The sequence below is a fragment of the Salvelinus alpinus genome, chromosome 28, assembly GCF_045679555.1.
Source record: "Salvelinus alpinus chromosome 28, SLU_Salpinus.1, whole genome shotgun sequence".
Classification (NCBI taxonomy): Eukaryota; Metazoa; Chordata; class Actinopteri; order Salmoniformes; family Salmonidae; genus Salvelinus; species Salvelinus alpinus.
In genome coordinates, this window is record NC_092113.1 from 47,331,326 (window position 1) to 47,352,140 (window position 20,815).

At 46.9% G+C, this 20,815-nt stretch overlaps 1 protein-coding gene across 3 annotated transcripts in view; it reads left to right on the top strand.

The window, feature by feature from the left end:
• fgd1 (FYVE, RhoGEF and PH domain containing 1) overlaps positions 1 to 20,815 on the top strand; it is a 146,448-nt gene that overhangs the window by 90,684 nt on the left and 34,949 nt on the right. For all 3 annotated transcript variants that reach the window (XM_071373310.1, XM_071373311.1, XM_071373313.1), the window contains 2 exons: positions 9,729 to 9,867; positions 13,011 to 13,069. In XM_071373310.1, the coding sequence (XP_071229411.1) occupies positions 9,729 to 9,867; positions 13,011 to 13,069 (198 nt within the window). The remainder of the gene's footprint in view (positions 1 to 9,728; positions 9,868 to 13,010; positions 13,070 to 20,815) is intronic.

A 20,815-nucleotide genomic window follows, 5' to 3' on the forward strand; every position in this document is an offset into this window, starting at 1 on the left:
GTAGGACATCCAGGTAGGGGTTATGGTAGGACATCCAGGTAGGGGTTATGGTATGACATCCAGGTAGGGGTTATGGTATGACATCCAGGTAGGGGTTATGGTATGACATCCAGGTAGGGGTTATGGTATAACATCCAGGTAGGGGTTATGGTATGACATCCAGGTAGGGGTTATAACATCCAGGTAGGGGTTATGGTATAACATCCACGTAGGGGTTATGGTAGGACATCCAGGTAGGGGTTATGGTATGACATCCCGGTAGGGGTTATGGTATAACATCCAGGTAGGGGTTATGTTGTAACATCCAGGTAGGGGTTATGACATCCAGGTAGGGGATATGGTATGACATCCAGGTAGGGGTTATGGTAGGACATCCAGGTAGGGGTTATAACATCCAGGTAGGGGTTATGGTGTAACATCCAGGTAGGGGTTATAACATCCAGGTAGGGGTTATGTTATGACATCCAGGTAGGAGTTATGGTAGGACATCCAGGTAGGGGTTATGGTATGACATCCAGGTAGGGGTTATGGTGTAACATCCAGGTAGGGATTATGGTAGGACATCCAGGTAGGGGATATGGTATAACATCCAGGTAGGGGTTATGGTATAACATCCTGGTAGGGGTTATGGTATGACATCCAGGTAGGGGTTATGGTAGGACATCCAGGTAGGGGTTATGGTAGGACATCCAGATAGGGGTTATGGTATAACATCCAGGTAGGGGTTATGGTATAACATCCAGGTAGGGGTTATGGTAGGACATCCAGATAGGGGTTATGGTATAACATCCAGGTAGGGGTTATGGTGTAACATCCAGGTAGGGGTTATGGTATAACATCCAGGTAGGGGTTATAACATCCAGGTAGGGGTTATGGTATGACATCCAGGTAGGGGTTATGGTAGGACATCCAGGTAGGGGTTATGGTAGGACATCCAGGTAGGGGTTATGGTAGGACATCCAGGTAGGGGTTATGGTATAACATCCAGGTAGGGCTTATGGTATGACATCCATGTAGGGGTTATGGTATAACATCCAGGTAGGGGTTATAACATCCAGGTAGGGGTTATGGTATGACATCCAGGTAGGGGTTATGGTATAACATCCAGGTAGGGGTTATGGTATGACATCCAGGTAGGGGTTATGGTATAACATCCAGGTAGGGGTTATGGTATAACATCCAGGTAGGGGTTATGGTATAACATCCAGGTAGGGGTTATGGTGTAACATCCAGGTAGGGGTTATGGTATGACATCCAGGTAGGGGTTATAACATCCAGGTAGGGGTTATGGTATAACATCCAGGTAGGGGTTATGGTAGGACATCCAGGTAGGGGTTATGGTATGACATCCAGGTAGGGGTTATGGTATAACATCCAGGTAGGGGTTATGGTGTAACATCCAGGTAGGGGTTATGACATCCAGGTAGGGGTTATGGTAGGACATCCAGGTAGGGGTTATGGTAGGACATCCAGGTAGGGGTTATAACATCCAGGTAGGGGTTATGGTGTAACATCCAGGTAGGGGTTATAACATCCAGGTAGGAGTTATGTTATGACATCCAGGTAGGGGTTATGGTATGACATCCAGGTAGGGGTTATGGTATGACATCCAGGTATGGGTTATGGTATGACATCCAGGTAGGGGTTATGGTATGACATCCAGGTAGGGGTTATGGTATGACATCCAGGTAGGGGTTATGGTGTAACATCCAGGTAGGGGTTATGGTAGGACATACAGGTAGGGTTATGGTATGACATCCAGGTAGGGGTTATGGTGTAACATCCATGTAGGGGTTATGGTATAACATCCAGGTAGGGGTTATGGTATAACATCCAGGTAGGGGTTATGGTATAACATCCAGGTAGGGATATGGTATGACATCCAGGTAGGGGTTATGGTATGACATCCAGGTAGGGGTTATGGCGTAACATCCAGGTAGGGGTTATGGTATGACATCCAGGTAGGGGTTATGTTATAACATCCAGGTAGGGGTTATGGTAGGACATCCAGGTAGGGGTTATGGTAGGACATCCAGGTAGGGGTTATGGTAGGACATTCAGGTAGGGGTTATGGTAGGACATCCAGGTAGGGGTTATGGTATAACATCCAGGTAGGGGTTATGGTAGGACATCCAGGTAGGGGTTATGGTAGGACATCCAGGTAGGGGTTATAACATCCAGGTAGGGGTTATGGTATGACATCCAGGTAGGGGTTATGGTAGGACATCCAGGTAGGGGTTATGGTAGGACATCCAGGTAGGGGTTATGACATCCAGGTAGGGGTTATGGTAGGACATCCAAGAGGGTTTTATAAATAAGCATCAACCAGTGGGTCTTGCGACGGGAATACAGAGATGACCAGTTTACAGAGGAGTATAGAGTGCAGTGATGTGTCCAATAAGGAGCATTGGTGGCAAATCTGATGGCCGAATGGTAAAGAACATCAAGCCGCTCGAGAGCACCCTTACCTGCCGATCTATAAATTACTACTCCGTAATCTAGCATGGGTAGGGATGGTCATCTGAATCAGGGTTAGTTTGGCAGCTGGGGTGAAAGAGGAGCGATTTACGATAGAGGAAACCAAGTCTAGATTTAACTTTATCCTGCAGCTTTGATATGTGCTGAGAGAAGGACAGTGTACCATCTAGCCATACTCCCAAGTACTTGTATGAGGTGACTAGCTCAAGCTCTAAACCCTCAGAGGTAGTAATCACACCGGAAAGAAAAACTCTAGTGGTGGCAGGTAGCCTAGTGGTTAAGAGCAACTGGGCCGGTAACCTGACGGTTGCCGGTTCAAATCCCTGAGCTGGCAAGGTGACAGAATCTGCTCTTCGGCAAGGCAATTAACCCACAACAACTACTTCCTGTATGCCGATGACCTTGATTAAGGCAAATCCTTTCTGGTTCAGAGGGGTTGCATTAAATGCAGAAGACACGTTGGCATTCAGTTGTGCGTCAGTTGTGTTGTATTTTAACGTTAACTCTAGTGCAATTGTGTTTCCGTTGCTAGGGCTGACTGTGAGAATCAATCATTTCTGCATAATCAAAATCAGTTGCTTTGTGAGAATCAACTGATTTGTTAAAGTTCACACAGCTAGCCATAGTTCTATAAATGGCAGCGGAAAAGTACCGGCGGCCTGTGGCCCAGTGAGACACGGGTGCCGGCCTGCCTAGATGGAAACAGACAAGTCTGATGAGTATTTTGGGTAAAACACTGGGGTAAATCCTGTGTAAAACACTGGGGTAAATCCTGTGTAAAACACTGGGGTAAATCCTGTGTAAAACACTGGGGTAAATCCTGGGTAAAACACTGGGGTAAATCCTGTGTAAAACACTGAGGTAAATACTGTGTAAAACACTGAGGTAAATACTGTGTAAAACACTGAGGTAAATCCTGTGTAAAACACTGGGGTAAATCCTGGGTAAAACACTGGGGTAAATCCTGGGTAAAACACTGGGGTAAATCATGTGTAAAACACTGGGGTAAATCCTGTGTAAAACACTGGGGTAAATCCTGTGTAAAACACTGAGGTAAATCCTGTGTAAAACACTGGGGTAAATCCTGTGTAAAACACTGAGGTAAATCCTGTGTAAAACACTGGTGTAAATCCTGTGTAAAACACTGAGGTAAATCCTGTGTAAAACACTGGGGTAAATCCTGGGTAAAACACTGGAGTAAATCCTGGGTAAAACACTGAGGTAAATCCTGTGTAAAACACTGAGGTAAATCCTGTGTAAAACACTGAGGTAAATCCTGTGTAAAACACTGAGGTAAATCCTGTGTAAAACACTGAGGTAAATCCTGTGTAAAACACTGGTGTAAATCCTGTGTAAAACACTGGTGTAAATCCTGTGTAATCCTACTTCAAACACACTGGCACAAAGCACTGCACAGAACTCACCTCTTCTACTGAATACTAACATGGTCACAGACCTGATTATTCAGAAAGCTCATTGGGTTAGCAGCAACACACCTTGCTCAGTAAAAGGGGTCATTGGATGTGTGTGTAGATTGTTGAGTAAGTTTTAATGTACGTTTTGTATCGTACATGTTGTATATGTAATGTATACATGCGTGTGTCTAGCTGTCAATAAGATTAGTACCAGCCTTCCACCCTGTCCTGTTGTCTGTCAGAGGTTGTAGAGATTAGTACCAGCCTTCCACCCTGTCCTGTTGTCTGTCAGAGGTTATAGAGATTAGTACCAGCCTTCCACCCTGTCCTGTTGTCTGTCAGAGGTTGTAGAGATTAGTACCAGCCTTCCACCCTGTCCTGTTGTCTGTCAGAGGTTGTAGAGATTAGTACCAGCCTTCCACCCTGTCCTGTTGTCTGTCAGAGGTTGTAGAGATTAGTACCAGCCTTTCACTCTGTCCTGTTGTCTGTCAGAGGTTATAGAGATTAGTACCAGCCTTCCACCCTGTCCTGTTGTCTGTCAGAGGTTATAGAGATTAGTACCAGCCTTCCACCCTGTCCTGTTGTCTGTCAGAGGTTATAGAGATTAGTACCAGCCTTCCACCCTGTCCTGTTGTCTGTCAGAGGTCAGAGGTTATAGAGATTAGTACCAGCCTTCCACCCTGTCCTGTTGTCTGTCAGAGGTTGTAGAGATTAGTACCAGCCTTCCACCCTGTCCTGTTGTCTGTCAGGGGTCAGAGGTTGTAGAGATTAGTACCAGCCTTCCACTCTGTCCTGTTGTCTGTCAGAGGTCAGAGGTTGTAGAGATTAGTACCAGCCTTCCACCCTGTCCTGTTGTCTGTCAGGGGTTATAGAGATTAGTACCAGCCTTCCACTCTGTCCTGTTGTCTGTCAGAGGTCAGAGGTTATAGAGATTAGTACCAGCCTTCCACTCTGTCCTGTTGTCTGTCAGAGGTTGTAGAGATTAGTACCAGCCTTCCACCCTGTCCTGTTGTCTGTCAGAGGTTATAGAGATTAGTACCAGCCTTCCACTCTGTCCTGTTGTCTGTCAGAGGTCAGAGGTTATAGAGATTAGTACCAGCCTTCCACCCTGTCCTGTTGTCTGTCAGAGGTTATAGAGATTAGTACCAGCCTTTCACCCTGTCCTGTTGTCTGTCAGGGGTCAGAGGTTATAGAGATTAGTACCAGCCTTCCACCCTGTCCTGTTGTCTGTCAGAGGTTGTAGAGATTAGTACCAGCCTTCCACCCTGTCCTGTTGTCTGTCAGAGGTTGTAGAGATTAGTACCAGCCTTCCACCCTGTCCTGTTGTCTGTCAGAGGTTGTAGAGATTAGTACCAGCCTTCCACCCTGTCCTGTTGTCTGTCAGGGGTCAGAGGTTATAGAGATTAGTACCAGCCTTCCACCCTGTCCTGTTGTCTGTCAGAGGTTGTAGAGATTAGTACCAGCCTTCCACCCTGTCCTGTTGTCTGTCAGAGGTTGTAGAGATTAGTACCAGCCTTCCACCCTGTCCTGTTGTCTGTCAGAGGTTGTAGAGATTAGTACCAGCCTTCCACCCTGTCCTGTTGTCTGTCAGAGGTTGTAGAGATTAGTACCAGCCTTCCACCCTGTCCTGTTGTCTGTCAGAGGTTATAGAGATTAGTACCAGCCTTCCACCCTGTCCTGTTGTCTGTCAGAGGTTATAGAGATTAGTACCAGCCTTCCACCCTGTCCTGTTGTCTGTCAGAGGTCAGAGGTTATAGAGATTAGTACCAGCCTTCCACTCTGTCCTGTTGTCTGTCAGAGGTCAGAGGTTATAGAGATTAGTACCAGCCTTCCACCCTGTCCTGTTGTCTGTCAGGGGTTATAGAGATTAGTACCAGCCTTCCACTCTGTCCTGTTGTCTGTCAGAGGTCAGAGGTTATAGAGATTAGTACCAGCCTTCCACCCTGTCCTGTTGTCTGTCAGAGGTCAGAGGTTGTAGAGATTAGTACCAGCCTTCCACCCTGTCCTGTTGTCTGTCAGAGGTTATAGAGATTAGTACCAGCCTTCCACCCTGTCCTGTTGTCTGTCAGAGGTTATAGAGATTAGTACCAGCCTTCCACCCTGTCCTGTTGTCTGTCAGAGGTCAGAGGTTATAGAGATTAGTACCAGCCTTCCACTCTGTCCTGTTGTCTGTCAGAGGTCAGAGGTTATAGAGATTAGTACCAGCCTTCCACCCTGTCCTGTTGTCTGTCAGGGGTTATAGAGATTAGTACCAGCCTTCCACTCTGTCCTGTTGTCTGTCAGAGGTCAGAGGTTATAGAGATTAGTACCAGCCTTCCACCCTGTCCTGTTGTCTGTCAGAGGTCAGAGGTTATAGAGATTAGTACCAGCCTTCCACCCTGTCCTGTTGTCTGTCAGAGATCAGAGGTTATAGAGATTAGTACCAGCCTTCCACCCTGTCCTGTTGTCTGTCAGAGATCAGAGGTTGTAGAGATTAGTACCAGCCTTCCACCCTGTCCTGTTGTCTGTCAGAGGTTATAGAGATTAGTACCAGCCTTCCACCCTGTCCTGTTGTCTGTCAGAGGTCAGAGGTCATAGAGGTTAGTGTGATACTGCCACACTGTCCAGTTGTCTGACAAAAGTCAGAGGTTATAGAACAGCTTGCCTTACACCCTATCCTGATATCTGTCAGCGATCTGAGGTTATAGAGACAAATACCAGCCTTCCACCCTGAACTATTGTCTGTCCGAGGTCAGAGGTCAGAGGTTGTGTGATACTGCACACTGAGTGGACAAAACATTATGAACAGCTTCCTTAACATTGATACTGCACACTGAGTGGACAAAACATTATGAACAGCTTCCTTAACATTGATACTGCACACTGAGTGGACAAAACATTAAGAACGGCTTCCTTGACATTGATACTACACACTGAGTGGACAAAACATTAAGAACAGCTTCCTGACATTGATACTGCACACTGAGTGGACAAAACATTAAGAACAGCTTCCTTAACATTGATACTGCACACTGAGTGATCAAAACATTAAGAAAAGCTTCCTTGACATTGATGCTTTATAATATATGAAATATATCATGTATACGGTGCCTTCGAAGAGTATTCAGACCCATTGACTTTTTCCACATTTTGTTACGTGACAGCCTTATTCTACAATTAATTAAATAGTTTTTTCCCCACTCATCAATGTACAGTGATCCCTCGCCACTTCGCGGTTCACTTATCGCGGATTCGCTATTTCGCGGATTTTCATAATGCATTTTTTTTTTTTTTTTGTGCATTGTGCTCTGCATTCTGATTCGCTAAAAACTCACTCCCGCTTCTTGTATCAAAACATGCTACGAATTGTGCTATCATTTTGTCGTCTCGTGCAGTTATGTGTACGTACATAAAACAGCTTGGCAAATTTACATTAAGTTGGCCAGGAAGGAAGGAAGGACTAACGCTTGGTCGCTTAGCAACCATGGTGCGAATGGCCACTGAACTTAAGCGAGTAGCTGAGGAATGGGACCCTTTGATGAGCCGTTCATTACAGTTCTCCAACGTAATCGATGGTGGCATGTCGGTGTACAAGGATCTTTTTGCAAAGAAGAAAAAAGAGCGACAACAGCTGCCTATCACTATGTTCTTCTCCCGAACAAACACACCTGCACCGCGGGCTTCAGAAGAAGAGAACACTGCAGAGCGCAGTCAGGATGCAGCGGCCCAGTCTGAAGAGCAGTGAAACGGCCTACACGTGAGTCACTGTATTTGTATACATGTAATAGTTGCTAATTGTAAAAAAAAAAAAAGTTTTCTATTTCGCGGATTTCACTTATCGCGGGTCATTTTCGGAACGTAACCCCCGCGATAAACGAGGGATTACTGTACACATAATACCCCATAATGACCAAACAAAAACAGATTTGTAGAATTTTTTAAATTTTTATTTATGTTTATTTTTAAATGAAATATCACATTTACATAAGTATTCAGACCATTTACTCAGTACTTTGTTGAAGCACCTTTGGCAGCGATTACAGACTTGAGTCTTCTTGGGTATGACGCTACAAGCTTGGCACACCTGTATTTGGGGAGTTTCTCCCATTTTTCTCTGCAGATCCTCTCAAGCGCTGTCAGGTTGGATGGGGAGCATCTCTGCACAGCTATTTTCAGGTCTCTCCAGAGATGTTCGATTGGGTTCAAGTCCAGGCTCAAGCTGGGCCACTCAAGGACATTCAGAGACTTGTCCCAAAGCCGCTTATTGTCTTGTGCTTAGGGTCGTTGTCCTGTTGTTGTCCTGTTGGAAGGTGAACCTTGACCCAAGTCTGAGGTCCTGAGCACTCTGGAGCAGGTTTTCATCAAGGATTTCTCTGTACTTTGTTCCTTTCATCTTTCCCTCGATCGTAACTAGTCTCCCAGTCCCTGCCGCTGAAAAACATACCCACAGCATGATGCTGCCACCACCATGTTTCACCGTAGGGATGGTGCCAGGTTTCCTCCAGAAGTAACCAAGTAGTAAGGCCCGAAGAGTTGAATCTTGGTTTTATCAGACTAGAGAATCTTGTTTCTCATGGTCTTAGAGTCCTTTAGGTGACTTTTGGCAAACTCCAAGTGGGCTGTCATGTGCTTTTTTACTGAGGAGTGGCTTCCGTCTGGTTACTCTACCATAAAGGCCTGATTGTTGCAGTGCTGCAGAGCTGGTTGTCCTTCTGGAAGGTTCTCCTATCTCCACAGTGGAACTCTGGAGCTCCTTCAGAGTGACCATCGGGTTCTTGGTCACCTCCCTGACCAAGGCCCTTCTCCCCTGATTGCTCAGTTTGGCCGGGCAGCCAGCTCTAGGAAGAGTCTTGGTGGTTCCAAACTTCTTCCATTTAAGAATGATGGAGGCCACTGTGTTCTTGGGGACCTTCAATGCTGCAGAATGTTTTGGTACCCTTCCCCAGATCTGTGCCGCGACACAATCCTGTCTCCGAGCTCTACGGACAATTCCTTCGACCTCATAGCTTGGTTTTTGCTTTGATATGCACTGTCAACTGTGGGACCTTATATAGACAAGTGTGTGCCTTTCCAAATCATGTCCAATCAATTGAATTTACCACAGGTGGACTCCAATCAAGTTGTAGAAACATCTCAAGGTTGATCAATGGTAACAGAATGCACCTGAGCTCAATTTCGAACCTCACAGCAAAGGGTCTGAATACTTACTTAAATAAGTTATTTATTTTTAAGTTTATTTTTAAGTTTAAGTTTAATACATTTGCAGAAAATGCTAAAATCTTGTTTTCACTTTGTCATTAGGGGATATTGTGTGTAGATTCAAGAGGATTTTTTATTTATTTAATCCATTTTAGAATAAGGCTGTAACACAACAAAATGTGGAGAAAGGGAAGGGATCTGAATACTTTCCGAATGCTCTGTATATATGGTATAATGATTGTCTTTCGTCCTACTTCCATATTCTCTTTGTTTCCTGTGAAAGCCTGCAGTGACTGCAAAGTGTATATTTTGCCTGTGTGTGTGTGTGTTTCTAGTCTCTCACTCTGCCTTGTTCTGTGAACAGTATGTGTTTGTGCCCACCTGGGTGTGTGGGTGTTCATGTGTATTTTCTCACCTGCGTCTGCGTCTGTGTATGTGCGTGCGTGCGTGCGTGCGTGCGTGCGTGCGTGCGTGCGTGCGTGCGTGCGTGCGTGCGTGCGTGTGTGTGTGTGTGTGCGTGTGTGTGTGTGTGTGCGTGTGTGTGTGTGTGTTTTCTCACCTGCGTCTATGTGTTAATCCGTGTGTATTTTCTCACCTGCGCCTGTGTCTCTGTGTGTGTGTGTGTGTGTGTCTCTGTGTGTGTGTGTGTGTCCTCAGAGAGAGGAGCGCTGTGGTAACCTGACCCTACAGCACCACATGTTGGAGCCGGTTCAGAGGATCCCTCGTTATGAGCTGCTGCTGAAGGACTACCTGCACCGTCTCCCTGGCGACCATGAGGACTTTAAACATGCACAGAGTGAGTGGCCCTGCATCCTGCACCACTACACACACACACACACACACACACACACACACACACACACACACACACACACACACACACACACACACACACACACACACACACACACACACACAAACACACACACACACACACACACACACACACACACACACACACACACACACACACACACACACACACACACACACACACACACACACACACACACACACACACACACACACACACACACACACACACACACACACACACACACACACACACACACACACACACACACACACACACACACACACACACATATGTTAGGAAGACGTTAGGAACCATGCAGGGCCACCAAAAACATTGTCTTACAAAGGCCCGGGTTCGATAGGAGCAAGGATGGCAGGCAAGTCTGGAGGAATGAGCCCATTCCAGGACCGGGGAACGGGCAGAGTACGGGGCGAACATCCAGTTAGCCAGGCCCCGGCAAGGGAACGCTGCACCTCATTCTCTGTACCTCATACGAATGCAGCTGCTAGAGGGGAGGGTTTCGGGGTCCGACGGTGTAGCAGTGGATCTATAGAGACGTGAGAGTGCATCAGACTTCACGTTCTTGGACCCCGGAGCGGTAAGAGATGGTAAAGGTGATCCGAGTGAATAGCAGGGCCCATCGAGCTTGCCGAGAGTTGAGGCTCTTGGCGTTGCGGAGATATTCCAGGTTCTTATGATCAGTCCACACTATGAATGGATGTTCCTCTAACCAGTGCCTCCACTCCTCCAACGACATCTTCAACATAAGTAGTTCTCGATTTCCCATAATTCCTCTCAGTGGTGTTAAGACGATGGGAAAGGAAAGCGCAGGGATTCAACTTTTGGTCCTGGGCAGACGGCTGGGACAGGACAGACTTCCACCACGAACTGACGGGACGGGATCCGGATGGATTAAGATGTGAGCTGTGATAAATAGATGCTTGAGGTCTGAGAACGCCCGGTCAGCAGCTGGTGACCACGTGAACGGGACCTTGGGAGAGGAGAGTGCTGAAAAGGGGGAAAGCCAAGGTGCTGTAACCCCCGGATGAAACGGCGGTAGAAATGAACAAACCCCAGGAAGCATTGCAACTGCACTCTTGAGGTGGGGGTTGAGGCCAATCCACCACCGCTCTCACCTTGCCAGGACCCATCTGCATATTTTCCTGCAGCAACGATGTATCCTAGGAAGGAGACGGTGGAGCGATGGAATTCACATTTCTCTGTTTTAACTAAAAGCTGGTTCAACACACCAACATCAAAAGCTCATCCCAACTGTAAAGTCTGGTGGAGGGAGCATCATGGTTTGGGGCTGCTTTGCCGCCTCAGGGCCTGGACAGCTTGCGATCATCGACGGAAAAATGAATTCCCAAGTTTATCAAGACATTTTGCAGGAGAATGTAAGGCTATCTGTCTGCCAATTGAAGCTCAATAGAAGTTGGGTGATGCAACAGGACAACGACACGTTTCACAGAAGTAAATCAACAACAGAATGGCTTCAAAAGAAGAAAATACGCCTTCTGGAGTGGCCCAGTCAGAGTCCTGACCTCAACCTGATTGAGATGCTGTGGCCTGACCTCAAGAGAGCAGTTCACACCTGACATCCCAAGAATAGTGCTGAACTGAAACTGTTGATGTTGAGACTGGTGTTTTGTGGGTACTATTTAATGAAGCTACCAGTTGAGGACTTGTGAGGTGTCTGTTTCTCAAACTAGACACTCTAATGTGCTTGTCCTCTTGCTCAGTTGTGCACCGGGGCCTCCCACTCCTCTTTCTATTCTGGTTAGAGACAGTTTGCGCTGTTCTGTGAAGGGAGTAGTACACGGCGTTCTACGAGATCTTCAGTTTCTTGGCAATTTCTCGCATGGATTAGCCTTCATTTCTCAGAACAAGAATAGACTGACAAGTTTCAGAAGAAAGTTCTTTGTTTCTGGCCATTTTGAGCCTGTAATCAAACCCACAAATGCTGATGCTCCAGATACTCAACTAGTCTAAAGAAGGCCAGTTTTACTGCTTCTTTAATCATGACAACAGTTTTCAGCTGTGCTAACATAATTGCAAAAGGGTTTTCTAGTGATCAATTAGCCTTTTAAAATTATAAACTTGGATTAGCTAACACAATGTGCTATTGGAACACAGGAGTGATGGTTGCTGATAATGGGCCTCTGCACGCCTATGTAGATATTCCATTAAAAATCCGCCGTTTCGAGCTACAATAGTCATTTACAACATTAACAATGTCTACACTGTATTTCTGATCAATTTGATGTTATTTTAATGGACAAAAAATGTGATTTTCTTTCAAAAACAAGGACATTTCTAAGTGACCCCAAAACTTTTGAACGGTAATTTATATACATTTCCAAAAATGCCAAAGAAACTGTTTTCACCTTGTCATAATGGCGTATTGTGTGTAGATTACTGTGGATTTTCCTTTATTTAATCCATTTTAGAATAAGGCTGTAACGTAACAACATGTGTGTCACGCCCTGGCCTTAGTTATCTTTGTTTTCTTTATTATTTTAGTTAGGTCAGGGTGTGACATGGGGGATGTTTGTGTGTTTTTGTCTAGTCTAGGGTGTTTGTATTGTCTAGGGGGTTTTGTAGAGTTCATGGGGTTGTGTTCAGTGTAGGTGTTTATGTAAGTCTATGGTTGCCTGGATTGGTTCTCAATCAGAGACAGCTGTCTATCGTTGTCTCTGATTGGGAGCCATATTTAAGGCAGCCATAGGCATTAGGTAGGTTGTGGGTAATTGTCTATGTTTGACGGTAGTAGCTTGTGTCTGCACTTTTGTTTGTTAGCTTCACGGTCGTTTGTTGTTTTGTTTAGTTTGTATTAGTTTCGTGTTCGTTTCATCTTCTCAAATAAAAGAAGATGTATGTATATCACGCTGCGCCTTGGTCCACTCTTTCACCTAAAGACGATTGTGACAATGTGGGAAAAGTCAAGGGGTCTGAATACTTTCCGGAAGGCCCTGTAATGTATTATGTGCTGTCAGTTGTTGTAACACATACAAGAGAATGCAGGAAAATTACATCAGAAGAGCAAGTCAGTATTTGAGTCAGTTACACTGTGAAATGGTTTAGTTGCTGGAAGTAATAACATCTCTGTTGTGTCTTTTCAGAATCTCTGGAGTTGATCGCCACAGCTGCAGAGCACTCCAACACAGCCATCAGAAAGATGGTGAGTCCTTTAACAGCTGCAGAGCACTCCAACACAGCCATCAGAAAGATGGTGAGTCCTTTAACAGCTGCAGAGCACTCCAACACAGCCATCAGAAAGATGGTGAGTCCTTTAACAGCTGCAGAGCACTCCAACACAGCCATCAGAAAGATGGTGAGTCCTTTAACAGCTGCAGAGCACTCCAACACAGCCATCAGAAAGATGGTGAGTCCTTTAACAGCTGCAGAGCATTCCAACACAGCCATCAGAAAGATGGTGAGTCCTTTAACAGCTGCAGAGCACTCCAACACAGCCATCAGAAAGATGGTGAGTCCTTTAACAGCTGCAGAGCACTCCAACACAGCCATCAGAAAGATGGTGAGTCCTTTAACAGCTGCAGAGCACTCCAACACAGCCATCAGAAAGATGGTGAGTCCTTTAACAGCTGCAGAGCACTCCAACACAGCCATCAGAAAGATGGTGAGTCCTTTAACAGCTGCAGAGCACTCCAACACAGCCATCAGAAAGATGGTGAGTCCTTTAACAGCTGCAGAGCACTCCAACACAGCCATCAGAAAGATGGTGAGTCCTTTAACAGCTGCAGAGCACTCCAACACAGCCATCAGAAAGATGGTGAGTCCTTTAACAGCTGCAGAGCACTCCAACACAGCCATCAGAAAGATGGTGAGTCCTTTAACAGCTGCAGAGCACTCCAACACAGCCATCAGAAAGATGGTGAGTCCTTTAACAGCTGCAGAGCACTCCAACACAGCCATCAGAAAGATGGTGAGTCCTTTAACAGCTGCAGAGCATTCCAACACAGCCATCAGAAAGATGGTGAGTCCTTTAACAGCTGCAGAGCACTCCAACACAGCCATCAGAAAGATGGTGAGTCCTTTAACAGCTGCAGAGCACTCCAACACAGCCATCAGAAAGATGGTGAGTCCTTTAACAGCTGCAGAGCACTCCAACACAGCCATCAGAAAGATGGTGAGTCCTTTAACAGCTGCAGAGCACTCCAACACAGCCATCAGAAAGATGGTGAGTCCTTTAACAGGCTGCAGAGCACTCCAACACAGCCATCAGAAAGATGGTGAGTCCTTTAACAGCTGCAGAGCACTCCAACACAGCCATCAGAAAGATGGTGAGTCCTTTAACAGCTGCACTGCACTCCAACACAGCCATCAGAAAGATGGTGAGTCCTTTAACAGCTGCAGAGCACTCCAACACAGCCATCAGAAAGATGGTGAGTCCTTTAACAGCTGCAGAGCACTCCAACACAGCCATCAGAAAGATGGTGAGTCCTTTAACAGCTGCAGAGCACTCCAACACAGCCATGGGAAAGATGGTGAGTCCTTTAACAGCTGCAGAGCACTCCAACACAGCCATCAGAAAGATGGTGAGTCCTTTAACAGCTGCAGAGCACTCCAACACAGCCATCAGAAAGATGGTGAGTCCTTTAACAGCTGCAGAGCACTCCAACACAGCCATCAGAAAGATGGTGAGTCCTTTAACCAGCTGCAGAGCACTCCAACACAGCCATCAGAAAGATGGTGAGTCCTTTAACAGCTGCAGAGCACTCCAACACAGCCATCAGAAAGATGGTGAGTCCTTTAACAGCTGCAGAGCACTCCAACACAGCCATCAGAAAGATGGTGAGTCCTTTAACCAGCTGCAGAGCACTCCAACACAGCCATCAGAAAGATGGTGAGTCATTTAACAGGCTGCAGAGCACTCCAACACAGCCATCAGAAAGATGGTGAGTCCTTTAACAGCTGCAGAGCACTCCAACACAGCCATCAGAAAGATGGTGAGTCCTTTAACAGCTGCAGAGCACTCCAACACAGCCATCAGAAAGATGGTGAGTCCTTTAACAGCTGCAGAGCACTCCAACACAGCCATCAGAAAGATGGTGAGTCCTTTAACAGCTGCAGAGCACTCCAACACAGCCATCAGAAAGATGGTGAGTCCTTTAACAGCTGCAGAGCACTCCAACACAGCCATCAGAAAGATGGTGAGTCCTTTAACAGGCTGCAGAGCACTCCAACACAGCCATCAGAAAGATGGTGAGTCCTTTAACAGCTGCAGAGCACTCCAACACAGCCATCAGAAAGATGGTGAGTCCTTTAACAGCTGCAGAGCACTCCAACACAGCCATCAGAAAGATGGTGAGTCCTTTAACAGCTGCAGGGCACTCCAACACAGCCATCAGAAAGATGGTGAGTTATTTAACAGCTGCAGGGCACTCCAACACAGCCACCAGAAAGATGGTGAGTCATTTAACAGCTGCAGAGCACTCCAACACAGCCATCAGAAAGATAGTGAGTCCTTTAACAGCTGCAGAGCACTCCAACACAGCCATCAGAAAGATGGTGAGTCCTTTAACAGGCTGCAGAGCACTCCAACACAGCCATCAGAAAGATGGTGAGTCCTTTAACAGGCTGCAGAGCATTCCAACACAGCCATCAGAAAGATGGTGAGTCCTTTAACAGCTGCAGAGCACTCCAACACAGCCATCAGAAAGATGGTGAGTCCTTTAACAGCTGCAGAGCACTCCAACATAGCCATCAGAAAGATGGTGAGTCCTTTAACAGGCTGCAGAGCACTCCAACACAGCCATCAGAAAGATGGTGAGTCCTTTAACAGCTGCAGAGCACTCCAACACAGCCATCAGAAAGATGGTGAGTCCTTTAACAGCTGCAGAGCACTCCAACACAGCCATCAGAAAGATGGTGAGTCATTTAACAGCTGCAGAGCACTCCAACACAGCCATCAGAAAGATGGTGAGTCCTTTAACAGCTGCAGAGCACTCCAACACAGCCATCAGAAAGATGGTGAGTCCTTTAACAGGCTGCAGAGCACTCCAACACAGCCATCAGAAAGATGGTGAGTCCTTTAACAGGCTGCAGAGCACTCCAACACAGCCATCAGAAAGATGGTGAGTCCTTTAACAGCTGCAGAGCACTCCAACACAGCCATCAGAAAGATGGTGAGTCCTTTAACAGGCTGCAGAGCACTCCAAAACAGCCATCAGAAAGATGGTGAGTCCTTTAACAGCTGCAGAGCACTCCAACACAGCCATCAGAAAGATGGTGAGTCCTTTAACAGGCTGCAGAGCACTCCAACACAGCCATCAGAAAGATGGTGAGTCCTTTAACAGCTGCAGAGCACTCATACACAGCCATCAGAAAGATGGTGAGTCCTTTAACAGCTGCAGAGCACTCCAACACAGCCATCAGAAAGATGGTGAGTCCTTTAACAGGCTGCAGAGCACTCCAACACAGCCATCAGAAAGATGGTGAGTCCTTTAACAGCTGCAGAGCACTCCAACATAGCCATCAGAAAGATGGTGAGTCCTTTAACAGCTGCATAGCACTCCTACAAAGCCATCAGAAAGATGGTGAGTCCTTTAACAGGCTGCAGAGCACTCCAACACAGCCATCAGAAAGATGGTGAGTCCTTTAACAGGCTGCAGAGCATTCCAACACAGCCATCAGAAAGATGGTGAGTCCTTTAACAGCTGCAGAGCACTCCAACACAGCCATCAGAAAGATGGTGAGTCCTTTAACAGCTGCAGAGCACTCCAACATAGCCATCAGAAAGATGGTGAGTCCTTTAACAGGCTGCAGAGCACTCCAACACAGCCATCAGAAAGATGGTGAGTCCTTTAACAGCTGCAGAGCACTCCAACACAGCCATCAGAAAGATGGTGAGTCCTTTAACAGCTGCAGAGCACTCCAACACAGCCATCAGAAAGATGGTGAGTCATTTAACAGCTGCAGAGCACTCCAACACAGCCATCAGAAAGATGGTGAGTCCTTTAACAGGCTGCAGAGCACTCCAACACAGCCATCAGAAAGATGGTGAGTCCTTTAACAGCTGCAGAGCACTCCAACACAGCCATCAGAAAGATGGTGAGTCCTTTAACAGCTGCAGGGCACTCCAACACAGCCATCAGAAAGATGGTGAGTCATTTAACAGCTGCAGGGCACTCCAACACAGCCACCAGAAAGATGGTGAGTCATTTAACAGCTGCAGAGCACTCCAACACAGCCATCAGAAAGATAGTGAGTCCTTTAACAGCTGCAGAGCACTCCAACACAGCCATCAGAAAGATGGTGAGTCCTTTAACAGGCTGCAGAGCACTCCAACACAGCCATCAGAAAGATGGTGAGTCCTTTAACAGGCTGCAGAGCATTCCAACACAGCCATCAGAAAGATGGTGAGTCCTTTAACAGCTGCAGAGCACTCCAACACAGCCATCAGAAAGATGGTGAGTCCTTTAACAGCTGCAGAGCACTCCAACATAGCCATCAGAAAGATGGTGAGTCCTTTAACAGGCTGCAGAGCACTCCAACACAGCCATCAGAAAGATGGTGAGTCCTTTAACAGCTGCAGAGCACTCCAACACAGCCATCAGAAAGATGGTGAGTCCTTTAACAGCTGCAGAGCACTCCAACACAGCCATCAGAAAGATGGTGAGTCATTTAACAGCTGCAGAGCACTCCAACACAGCCATCAGAAAGATGGTGAGTCCTTTAACAGCTGCAGAGCACTCCAACACAGCCATCAGAAAGATGGTGAGTCCTTTAACAGGCTGCAGAGCACTCCAACACAGCCATCAGAAAGATGGTGAGTCCTTTAACAGGCTGCAGAGCACTCCAACACAGCCATCAGAAAGATGGTGAGTCCTTTAACAGCTGCAGAGCACTCCAACACAGCCATCAGAAAGATGGTGAGTCCTTTAACAGGCTGCAGAGCACTCCAAAACAGCCATCAGAAAGATGGTGAGTCCTTTAACAGCTGCAGAGCACTCCAACACAGCCATCAGAAAGATGGTGAGTCCTTTAACAGGCTGCAGAGCACTCCAACACAGCCATCAGAAAGATGGTGAGTCCTTTAACAGCTGCAGAGCACTCATACACAGCCATCAGAAAGATGGTGAGTCCTTTAACAGCTGCAGAGCACTCCAACACAGCCATCAGAAAGATGGTGAGTCCTTTAACAGGCTGCAGAGCACTCCAACACAGCCATCAGAAAGATGGTGAGTCCTTTAACAGGCTGCAGAGCACTCCAACACAGCCATCAGAAAGATGGTGAGTCCTTTAACAGCTGCAGAGCACTCCAACATAGCCATCAGAAAGATGGTGAGTCCTTTAACAGCTGCAGAGCACTCCAACAAAGCCATCAGAAAGATGGTGAGTCCTTTAACAGGCTGCAGAGCACTCCAACACAGCCATCAGAAAGATGGTGAGTCCTTTAACAGGCTGCAGAGCATTCCAACACAGCCATCAGAAAGATGGTGAGTCCTTTAACAGCTGCAGAGCACTCCAACACAGCCATCAGAAAGATGGTGAGTCCTTTAACAGCTGCAGAGCACTCCAACATAGCCATCAGAAAGATGGTGAGTCCTTTAACAGGCTGCAGAGCACTCCAACACAGCCATCAGAAAGATGGTGAGTCCTTTAACAGCTGCAGAGCACTCCAACACAGCCATCAGAAAGATGGTGAGTCCTTTAACAGCTGCAGAGCACTCCAACACAGCCATCAGAAAGATGGTGAGTCATTTAACAGCTGCAGAGCACTCCAACACAGCCATCAGAAAGATGGTGAGTCCTTTAACAGGCTGCAGAGCACTCCAACACAGCCATCAGAAAGATGGTGAGTCCTTTAACAGCTGCAGAGCACTCCAACACAGCCATCAGAAAGATGGTGAGTCCTTTAACAGGCTGCAGAGCACTCCAACACAGCCATCAGAAAGATGGTGAGTCCTTTAACAGCTGCAGAGCACTCCAACACGGCCATCAGAAAGATGGTGAGTCCTTTAACAGGTGCAGAGCACTCCAACACAGCCATCAGAAAGATGGTGAGTCCTTTAACAGGCTGCAGAGCACTCCAACACAGCCATCAGAAAGATGGTGAGTCCTTTAACAGCTGCAGAGCACTCCTACACAGCCATCAGAAAGATGGTGAGTCCTTTAACAGCTGCAGAGCACTCCAACACAGCCATCAGAAAGATGGTGAGTCCTTTAACAGCTGCAGAGCACTCCAACACAGCCATCAGAAAGATGGTGAGTCCTTTAACAGCTGCAGAGCACTCCAACACAGCCATCAGAAAGATGGTGAGTCATTTAACAGCTGCAGAGCACTCCAACACAGCCATCAGAAAGATGGTGAGTCCTTTAACAGCTGCAGAGCACTCCTACACAGCCATCAGAAAGATGGTGAGTCCTTTAACAGCTGCAGAGCACTCCAACACAGCCATCAGAAAGATGGTGAGTCCTTTAACAGGCTGCAGAGCACTCCAACACAGCCATCAGAAAGATGGTGAGTCCTTTAACAGCTGCAGAGCACTCCAACACAGCCATCAGAAAGATGGTGAGTCCTTTAACAGGCTGCAGAGCACTCCAACACAGCCATCAGAAAGATGGTGAGTCCTTTAACAGCTGCAGAGCACTCCAACACAGCCATCAGAAAGATGGTGAGTCCTTTAACAGGCTGCAGAGCACTCCAAAACAGCCATCAGAAAGATGGTGAGTCCTTTAACAGGTGCAGAGCACTCCAACACAGCCATCAGAAAGATGGTGAGTCCTTTAACAGGCTGCAGAGCACTCCAACACAGCCATCAGAAAGATGGTGAGTCCTTTAACAGCTGCAGAGCACTCCTACACAGCCATCAGAAAGATGGTGAGTCCTTTAACAGCTGCAGAGCACTCCAACACAGCCATCAGAAAGATGGTGAGTCCTTTAACAGGCTGCAGAGCACTCCAACACAGCCATCAGAAAGATGGTGAGTCCTTTAACAGCTGCAGAGCACTCCAACACAGCCATCAGAAAGATGGTGAGTCCTTTAACAGGCTGCAGAGCACTCCAACACAGCCATCAGAAAGATGGTGAGTCCTTTAACAGCTGCAGAGCACTCCAACACAGCCATCAGAAAGATGGTGAGTCCTTTAACAGGCTGCAGAGCACTCCAAAACAGCCATCAGAAAGATGGTGAGTCCTTTAACAGGTGCAGAGCACTCCAACACAGCCATCAGAAAGATGGTGAGTCCTTTAACAGGCTGCAGAGCACTCCAACACAGCCATCAGAAAGATGGTGAGTCCTTTAACAGCTGCAGAGCACTCCTACACAGCCATCAGAAAGATGGTGAGTCCTTTAACAGCTGCAGAGCACTCCAACACAGCCATCAGAAAGATGGTGAGTCCTTTAACAGGCTGCAGAGCACTCCAACACAGCCATCAGAAAGATGGTGAGTCCTTTAACAGGCTGCAGAGCACTCCAACACAGCCATCAGAAAGATGGTGAGTCCTTTAACAGCTGCAGAGCACTCCAACACAGCCATCAGAAAGATGGTGAGTCCTTTAACAGCTGCAGAGCACTCCAACACAGCCATCAGAAAGATGGTGAGTCCTTTAACAGCTGCAGAGCACTCCAACACAGCCATCAGAAAGATGGTGAGTCCTTTAACAGGCTGCAGAGCACTCCAACACAGCCATCAGAAAGATGGTGAGTCCTTTAACAGCTGCAGAGCACTCCAACACAGCCATCAGAAAGATGGTGAGTCCTTTAACAGATCACACACAACCGAACGTAAGCACACCCACACATCGCAGGGCCAAACCACATCAACATTACTCCTACCTCCACCTCCGCCACCCGTTCGTTCACACCAGATAAAACGCCAGCAGAGACGCTGTCATTTAACATGAGGTTGTAATTAAAGATGATTTGTTAATCTGTAGCTGTTGTTGAAAGTCCCTTAA